The sequence below is a fragment of the Anneissia japonica genome, unplaced genomic scaffold, assembly GCF_011630105.1.
Source record: "Anneissia japonica isolate Jap-2015-1 unplaced genomic scaffold, ASM1163010v1 scaffold288265_len830512_cov201, whole genome shotgun sequence".
NCBI lineage: Eukaryota > Metazoa > Echinodermata > Crinoidea > Comatulida > Comatulidae > Anneissia > Anneissia japonica.
In genome coordinates, this window is record NW_022752171.1 from 10,542 (window position 1) to 20,023 (window position 9,482).

The 9,482-nt window shown below is 36.4% G+C and overlaps 2 protein-coding genes across 3 annotated transcripts in view; both read right to left on the reverse strand.

The window, feature by feature from the left end:
• Positions 1-1,343: 1,343 nt before the first annotated feature.
• On the reverse strand, positions 1,344-2,342 carry LOC117122141 (carboxypeptidase B-like). The gene is made up of 2 exons (XM_033267629.1): positions 2,024-2,342; positions 1,344-1,495 (listed from the first exon to the last, which is right to left on the reverse strand). Exons 1-2 carry the CDS (start codon positions 2,268-2,270, stop codon positions 1,344-1,346), a joined length of 399 nt encoding a protein of 132 aa, XP_033123520.1. The 5' UTR covers positions 2,271-2,342.
• Positions 2,343-7,266: 4,924 nt separating this feature from the next.
• LOC117122150 (carboxypeptidase A5-like) overlaps positions 7,267-9,482 on the reverse strand; it is a 5,718-nt gene continuing 3,502 nt past the window's right edge. For both annotated transcript variants that reach the window (XM_033267656.1, XM_033267655.1), the window contains exons 5-7: positions 8,267-8,368; positions 7,685-7,795; positions 7,267-7,455 (exon numbers count right to left, since the gene is read on the reverse strand). In XM_033267656.1, the coding sequence (XP_033123547.1) occupies positions 7,282-7,455; positions 7,685-7,795; positions 8,267-8,368 (387 nt within the window). In that variant the 3' untranslated portion in view covers positions 7,267-7,281. The remainder of the gene's footprint in view (positions 7,456-7,684; positions 7,796-8,266; positions 8,369-9,482) is intronic.

The window sequence follows — 9,482 nt, forward strand, 5'->3', positions numbered from 1 at the left end:
TCAGAATCCCCCTCTATTTCCATCACTGGTGGGGTCCAAAGGAGTGCAAGGGTGCACTACGTTTGGCACCAGCTAGGACGCAGGAGAGGCTGAATGAATGGACCAGTACATCGGGGTAACCCCCTCGAAAGATGCACTGGGTTCTTTAAAGTGCACACGAGCCAAATGTGTACACTGGGCCTACGGTTTAAAGTCCTTATCCGAGAAGACTTGTTCCACCTCCGGAACCATAGGCGAGCGTGCCGTTCGAACCAGCGCCGAATGTTATGGCTATAGGTAGCGGCAACAGCATAATGTGTGTCTCTGAAATCGACTGTAGGACATATATCATATTATATCCAGAGGAGGGTGGGAGCTGCCGGCCCGTTGCCCCACTATATCTGTCAAAATACTTTTTAAATGAGAATAAAAAGAAAATTATATTCACAATCTCATGTCTCTGTAAGTGCCATTTCCAGCCATCTAGAGGTGCCATAATCATAAATTTTCATAAATAAAATTGGTACGACTAATCCAACTCCGCTCCTTGTTAGTACTGATGACACGACGCCGTCTGCTTACAAACAGAAGTATGGTACAAGGTGTCAAATAAAATAAGTTTGGCACTTTGTGCATTGAAAGCTTATCAAACACGACGCAATGAGACGACTAATTGAGGTATTAGCTTGAGGTATTGTAGTATAATTGATACCGCACACCATATTTTTTTAAATTGTTTATTACCTTCAATGAACTGTTCACTTAAGAGAAAGATTATAATTAAACATAAAGAAAACCACGAATAAAGGAGAATAGAAAAAAAAATGAGCTATGCTCACAAAAGAAATAGGCCTATACAAAATGATGGCATATAGGGGCCTACATTTTAAGAAAGATTATCGATATGTTTTACATTTTGTATCTGATTTTTTATTTTAATGAATGAATGAATAAAAGTGGCAGTACGCAGCAAAAAGGGAAAACAAAGTGTCATTTTGTTTCTGTCATTGGTTTTCACGGTCAAGATTAATATTGCATTGTTTAATTGTTTAGTGTTACATTAATTGTAGCGGCAGTTTGGCGCAGCGGTATAGGTTTGAACTTTCAATCGTAAGGTCGGGGTTTCGAGTCTCCGCTGTGCAGATTCGCTTGTGTCCTTGGGAAAAGCACTTTAGCTACATTGCTTCAGTCCACCCAGCTGTATCAGTGGGTACCAGCAATCTGCTGGGGACTAACCTGCGGTGGACTAGTGTCCCGTCCAGTGGGAGGACAACTCTCATCTGCTTCACACTACAGAAACTTGGGATAAGCTCCAGCCCTATGAACCCCAGTGGCTCGGAAAGGATTTAGTAGTAGTAGTTTAGTTACATTAATTGTTTGAGTGGTGTTTCTATTACAATTAGGGACCTAAGAAGTGAGAATCCGTACCAGCCCTTATCGCGAAGCTCCACTACGTACGAATATGTAATGCCCAGCGCACCATATGTCCAATCCACACTGTTTCCTGATGCTACATCTGGAGATAAAATACAATAATACGGTATTAATCTACATGATAATATACCAGTAAATTTTGTATTTGCCTAATAAAATTATATACAATATAATTAAATATTATTGTTCTCCATTATTATTTGTCGACTTTAAAAAACTAGAACGAGAAAATAGTATCATAAATTTAAACAATAAAATTCAATATTTGTTCTTGTAATATCAGTATTTATAGAAACCAAATGAAGTTATTTGAACATTTTAAAGTGCTTGTGTTAATAAAAAATGTCCCGACTGTTCAGAGGCGCCATAATCACAAATGCTATAACCTGAGCCCCAACCAAGGACCTGGCGTGGTCCAGACCATCTATCTGTTCTCCCCCCCCCCAACTATGTCAAATCTCTTGATCCGCCACTGATCTCTATAACTACATTGACGAATCTAGAGATTCGATCATTAATTCCATGAAGCCTAAACCATCTTTCAGAGATCAACCATCTGGTGTGTTATCTTTCTTTACAGTGTTCAGTATGTATAATTTCAATATCTTACACATCGTATTTGCTATCGGTCCATGCGTGTAGTTAGTTCCATAGGCAGCGACCACGGCAGCTACCGCGTCTGCCAGCAGATTGTTCTGATCGTCAAAGTCATCGGGTCGGGAATTTTCGGTGTAACCCCACGGCGACATCCACATTTGTCCGTACGAGTGGAAATCAATAAAAACGCGTATATCCTCACCAGAATTGACCAGATTTGTCATGTACTCAGTGACGCTGCGAACCTCTATCTCTGACATCACTTCGGAACCGGCGTACGTGGCATTACAAGGATAGGTACCCGCACCCGGTTCTGCAATAATGTTAAAAATAATAGATACGAGTTTTATTCACATACCTCGAGTATACATTTTAGATAAAATTATTGTATTTATTTAGGCTTTATTACACAGACCTATTATATAATATAACATACTGCATGGGCCTACATATTTGACATAGTCCTACATACGAGTACTGTAAGATACTTCGATAATGTATAAATATGACTGTTCTTAATGGATGTTTAAAATAATAAAGGAAAAATTTTAATTTGCAGAAAAGAAATGCTTATATATTGTAAATTGATTGAAATTAATGGTACTGTATATGTAATATAATTGTTATGGCATGTAGTAAGAAGTCAGATTAATCTTTTACAAATTGTCGTCTTATATTATATTGGATTGTAAACACTATTTTTATTGTATTGCTTAATCTTAGATAAATGTAAAGAAATATTTAAACTATTTAAGTTATTGTTATTAATGAAAAGAAAATATAATTTACAGAAAAGAAATAGAATACTCATAATAAAAATTTTCTTTTGAATTTTAAACTTTTCTAATTTAAGTACAGGCATATTAATTATTATTTTTGAGCCGATTATGTTAAAGAAATATTTAATTGTGTAATTTGGGCGTTCCATTTACAAGCTACATGCTTCAGGAATTTCCTATTTTCTTTTATCTTTAAAAATGAATTTATGTACATTTATATTTTAGTTAAATTTACATGCTCAAATGAAATAAATATTTTGACACTGTCATAGCTCCTGCTATCATTATCAAAGTGAGAAAACTTGCGAGATCTTACACATACATAAAGAATAAGAAAAGGTAATAACCAATCAGAACCAAGTATATATATATATCAGCGCCAATACAGCGACACTTTTGATTTTAACTAATATATGTACAGTACATATATTATATACCGCATATCTTTCTATACGGTAACAATTGCTTATAAAAAAAAATACTACAATTGAACATTTGCCTAATATTTATTAAAAATATATATCAATGTGTCTTCGAAGAAATGATAAATTCCAGCTATAATATCTATTAAACGACGCAAGTTCTGATACTACAAAATATGGTTCAAAACAACTTTAAGTCCTTCGAATGTTTCAATGGCCGTTGGTTCTATAAATCTGGGTGGAAGTGAGAATCCGTACCAGCCCTTATCGCGAAGCTCCACTACGTACGAATATGTAATGCCCAGCGCACCATATGTCCAATCCACACTGTTTCCTGATGCTACATCTGGAGATAAAATACAATAATATTAATCTACATAATAATATATCAGTAAGTTTTGTATTTACCTAATAAAATTATATACAATAATATAATTAAATATTATTATTCTCCATTTTTATTTGTCGACTTTTAAAAACTAGAACGAGAAAATAGTATCATAAATTTAAACAATAAAATTCAATATTTGTGCTTGTAATATCAGTATTTATAGAAACCAAATGAAGTTATTTGAACATTTTAAAGTGCTTGTGTTAATAAAAAAAATGTCCCGACTGTTCAGAGGCGCCATAATTTTCTATTCGGTATGCGAATCAGTTGAATAACTTTTTTAATAGATTTGACAGGGAAAATTTTAGAGTGGAAAGAGACAAAATATTATCTGAACTTGGAAATAATACAGTAAGTTCGAATTTCTTAACGGATGAAACCACTGTCCGCAACTATTTTAGGAAACTTAAAACATCGAAAGCACCTGGCCCAGATAAAGTACTGCCTATGGTATTATAAGTCTGTGCTGACCAGTTATCTTCAGTTTTTTCCAGTTTGTTTAATTTTTGTATGGAAAAACTGATAGTCCCCAAAATATGGAAGAAATCATGTATTGTTCCGATACCCAAGAGACAGTGATCAGTGAGATGAACGATCTCCGTCCAATAGCTCTTACATCTGCGGCGATGAAAGTACTTGAGAAAATTGTAATTAATGTGTTTAAAAATTATATGGATCCCCTGCAATTTGCTTACTGCAGTAATCGTTCCAATGAAGATGCGCTTCTTCTTAAAAATGATAGATTGTATTCCCATTTGGAACATGTGAGCAAGGGCCACTCGGTGCGACTGATGTATTTTGATTTTTCGTCAGCTTTCAACCACATATTTTGGCCACTAAACTCATTAATATGAATGTTCCACCATATCTTATTACTTTTATTTTAAACTACAAATCGACCACAGTATGTAAGAATCGGTAATATTATTTCTGGTGCCCCGCAAGGCACCGTACTTGCTCCGTTTCTATTCACTATTTACACTGCTGACTTTAGATCAGCTAATGAATGTCCAACAATTAAATATGCTGATGATACGGTAATCTTGGGTCTAATTAGGAAGGACGACCTGTCTTTGTATATTTCAGAAATTCAAAGGTTTGTGTCTTATTGTCAAGATAACTTTCTTGAAATTAATACAGAGAAAACGAAAGAAATGGTGATTGAGTTTCGAAAAAAGCGGGTTAAGGAAGAAAGTATCATTATTGAAAATAAAGGAATAGCACAAGTTACATCGTATAAATATCTGGGGGTAATCTATGATAATCAACTGTCGTGGGGAATTTTCTGTGACCATTTAGTTAAGAAACTTAATGTGAGAATGTTTTGCTTTAGGAAACTTAATTCTTTTCAGGTCAGGAAGGAGATAATGCTGTCATTTTATAATTCTATTATTCTCGGATTACTTTGTTACTGCTTAGTTTGTTGGGGTGGGAATATTTCACAGGAGGTGATAGGGACAGGTTACAGAAGTTTGTTAACAGGTTTGGGAAGATTATCGGTTCGGAACTGCAATCGGTGCACTCAGTCTACGAAGAACGACTAGTTAATAAGTTTGAGAACGTGATGTCTGACGAAAGTCACCCGTTACATTCAACTATTGCTAGTTGCGTTATACTACGCAGCGGTAGACTGAGGGTACCGGCTGCTAACACGAACCGTTATTCTAACTCATTCATTGCGAGGGTCATTTACCTGTTTAATAGTAGATATGTAAGATAGTTATTATTTATTGCATTGAATTACTTTTCCTGCTTAATTTATTGAAAGAGCGATGTCATTTCCAAGGATTTGGATTAATAAAGTGATGTCTATGTCTATGTCTATGTCTAATCACAAATGCTATAACCTGAGCCCCAACCAAGGACCTGGCGTGGTCCAGACAATCTATCTGTGGAAGTTCTCCATTAATTCCATGAAGCCTAAACCATCTTTCAGAGATCAACCATCTGGTGTGTTATCTTTCTTTACAGTGTTCAGTATGTAAAATTTCAATATCTTACACATCGTATTTGCTATCGGTCCATGCGTGTAGTTAGTTCCATAGGCAGTGACCACGGCAGCTACTGCGTCTGCCAGCAGATTGTTCTGAACGTCAAAATCATCAGGTCGGGAATTTTCGGTGTAACCCCACGGCGACATCCACATTTGTCCGTACGAGTGGAAATCAATAAAAACGCGTATATCCTCACCGGAATTGACCAGATTTGTCATGTATTCAGTGACGCTGCGAACCTCTATCTCTGACATCACTTCGGAACCGGCGTACGTGGAATTACAAGGATAGCTACCCGCACCCGGTTCTGCAATAATGTTAAAAATAATAGATACGAGTTTTATTCACATACCTACCTCGAGTATACATTTTAGATAAAATTATTGTATTTATTTAGGCTTAATTACACATACCTATTATATAATATAACATACTGCATAGGCCTACATGTTTGACATAGTCCTACATACGAGTACTGTAAGATACTTCGATAATGTATAAATATGACTGTTGTTAATGGATGTTTAAAATAATAAAGAAAAAATTTTAATTTGCAGAAAAGAAATGCTTATATATTGTAAATTGATTGAAATTAATGGTACTGTATATGTAATATAATTGTTATGGCATGTAATAAGAAGTCAGATTAATCTTTTACAAATTGTCGTCTTGTATTATATTGCATTGTAAACACTATTCTTATTGTATTGCTTAATCGTAGATAAATGTAAGGAAATATTTAAACTATTTAAGTTATTGTTATTAATGAAAAGAAAATATAATTTACAGAATAGAAATAGAATACTCATAATAAAAATTTTCTGTTGAATTTTAAACTTCTCTAATTTAAGTACAGGCATATTAATTATTATTTTTGAGCCGATTATGTTAAAGAAATATTTAATTGCGTAATTTGGGCGTTCCATTTACAAGCTACATGCTTCAGGAATTTCCTATTTTCTTTTATCTTTAAAAATGAATTTATGTACATTTATATTTTAGTTAAATTTTCATGCTCAAATGAAATAAATATTTTGACACTGTCATAGCTCCTGCTATCATTATCAAAGTGAGAAAACTTGCGAGATCTTACACATACATAAAGAATAAGAAAAAAAAAAGGTAATAACCAATCAGAACCAAGTACACACACACACATACATATACATACATACATTCCGAGATTTTTGCAGGATTGCAATTGATTTCCTTGGGACTGGAAGGCCATGCCAACAATGTAATGTTATTCCTTATTATTTGATGATACTGGCAACAGATTCCAATGTAAACTAATCTAATCTAGTTTGTATTTAATTAGCGCTTATTCCAACAGTCTCTGTCAGATATGCGCATAGTTCATTTATTTATTTATTACCAATTCGACACAAAGATGAATATATACAATGGATGAAATTGCTTGGCGAGTGTCTAGAGCAAGACATGGGCAAGGGCCAAGGCCCAACCGCATTGGTGGCTCACTGTGTTCTCTCAATTTAATAGAAATAAAAACAATAGAGAGACAATCAGTGGCGTATCTAGGGGTGCGTGGGCGGACGCACCCCCCCCCCCCCCTTGTGCCCCCCCCCCAAAAACAAAAAACAAAATCACACTCAAGCAGTTAAAAATCACTTTATTTTCGAGCTCCCCCACCTAATCATCACCCCCACGTGAACTTCGCGCCCCCATCAGCTCCCGCATTTCAAGACTCCTAGATACGGCAGGAGACACTCAAGAAATACAATACTTACGCCTGTCCAAGTGAATTCATAACCGTCAACGTTGAATACAGGAATGATGTAAATATTCAATCCGTCTAATAAAGTGGTGATTTCATTCTGTGATCCATATTTAGAAACCAACTGTAAAATCGCAATGGTAATTAAGGTTTAGTGTTTCTATAGCACCTTCCACAATAAAAGGAAAACAATACAAAAAAGAAAGGAACGTTAAAATTCCCTAAGATATTACACACGGAATAACACTAATTCCCCGTAGACAGGTCGGTCATGTGTAGATACTGTGTGTTCTGAGCGGAAAGTTTCATACACCCCGAAAGAGAAAACAGTTAATGTCGAGAATTATTCTTACTTCATTGGTTATGAAAAGTAAAGTTGCCGGCGAGATCCACTCACGTGCGTGGATGCCTCCCTGAAGCCAGACGGCAGGTTTGCTATCGCCAGTAGGAGAGCCACGTCCAATCTAGAAAAGAGATCTTTTTAAACATTGTACACAATACCGGTACTTTTAAATTTAACAACTTTATCACCGTTATTTTCACTTTTAGGGCTATTGATAATTATTAGTATTGTTTTTGTTGTGTGTTTGTCGCTCAGTGTGCTTATTATTATTATTATTATTATTATTATTATTATTATTATTATTATTATTATTATTATTATTATTATTATTATTATTATTATTTATTAGACCATTTTATAATTTAACATAACAACAATTAATTTAATAAACATACAGTTACTGTTGTATTTAATGTGTGTGTGCCTACCTGTGCATGCGCATTAGAGATTGCAATAGTGATTTTATAAACATTTTAATGGTAAATAGATAGTATTTTTATAAAATTGGAATATCATAAGCTTCGAGTTTACAGCAATAAATAATTTCATAATCATTAAAATACATCGCCTAACAATATGTAGATGGGCCTACCTTCAACGCCGAGATTACTCGTCCTTCATGAGAGCTTCCAACTTCCACCTTAGTTGCAATATTTGCATGTGCCACTACGATTTCATCAATCCAGTCGGTAATCTGACAAAATATATCGTTAACGTTAAGTCGTAGGTTTCTATATATATCTACAACCGAGCACTCACCGCGTCGTACGACCGTCGGCCGACGAATCCAAATCCGCTCCCTTTCGAGCGCTGGGGACAACGTGCAGTTGTTGTCTGAACGGATCGTCATTAAAAACAATTCGTTGCGAGCGCGTCGTGGCGTTGTGTTCTCCGTAAAATCTCGTCGGTCGTCGGGCGCAGCAGTGGCAGTTCTAGGATATATTTTCTGGGGGGGGGGGCTAAGTTGTTCGACGGGGGGACTTGAGCTCGTAGGCTCAAGCTGGGAGAAGGGGTTGAGAGTGGGTTCCCGCTCCCAAATTAGATTTTTTTAAAGAATATCAACCTATAGATGGTCGAAAATGGCACTCTCAGACTGTGACAGACATGTGTTGGCTTGGTGTGGCCTATTTTTATATGTTTTATGGTCTGAATGCCCGACGAGCTCTGTCCGGCGGAGGGGCTTGACCTGTCCGGTGGGGCTTAAGCCCCCTGCCACCCCGCTGGCGCCGCCAATGGGGCTCAGGCTCAAGATGCGCTATTGTAACTTGTATTTCAGCCATCCAGCTGGAACACAAGGAAAGGCAGCGATGGGAATTGAACCGGGGACCTAGTGATCTCCACGGTTCAGGGCACACACAATGGCTACTACCAGATTAGCCGACTGAGCTAAGCTGCTCTCTCATATATCTCTCATATAGGCCATTTTGTGTATATTATATGAAAAACCACTATGTTTCTTAACAGATTGAAAACTTTTTAGTACGAATTGCATTTGTACAGTTGATTGATCGTTTTGTCAGTTTTAAATTCGGAAGGCAGCTTTTTCTAGGTAAAGGTAAGGTAAAGGTAGAGGAATAACCCATAACTTGCAGCGTCATTGTGCTGAATTGCGTATGGTCGTGGTCCGTGACTACCTAGCAGCCGTAAAGAGGCGCTTGTCGGTAGATACAAGTTCACATCATTCCACAACGACAGGGGCTGAAATGAACCATAACATCGGGATAACCCCCTACTCTTCCGAAAGATGCAATGGGTTTTTTAAAGTGCACACGAGCAAGATGTATACACTGGACCTCCATTTTAAGTCC

What these genes read in the sequence shown, in the direction of transcription:
- LOC117122141 (XM_033267629.1), bottom strand. Translation starts at nt 2,270, where the DNA reads ATGTCAGAGATAGAGGTTCGCAGCGTCACTGAGTACATGACAAATCTG. An exon ending in ACCGATAGCAAATACGATGT is followed by an intron (nt 1,496 to 2,023) that starts GTAAGATATTGA and finishes TTTTATCTCCAG; the next exon opens with ATGTAGCATCAGGAAACAGT.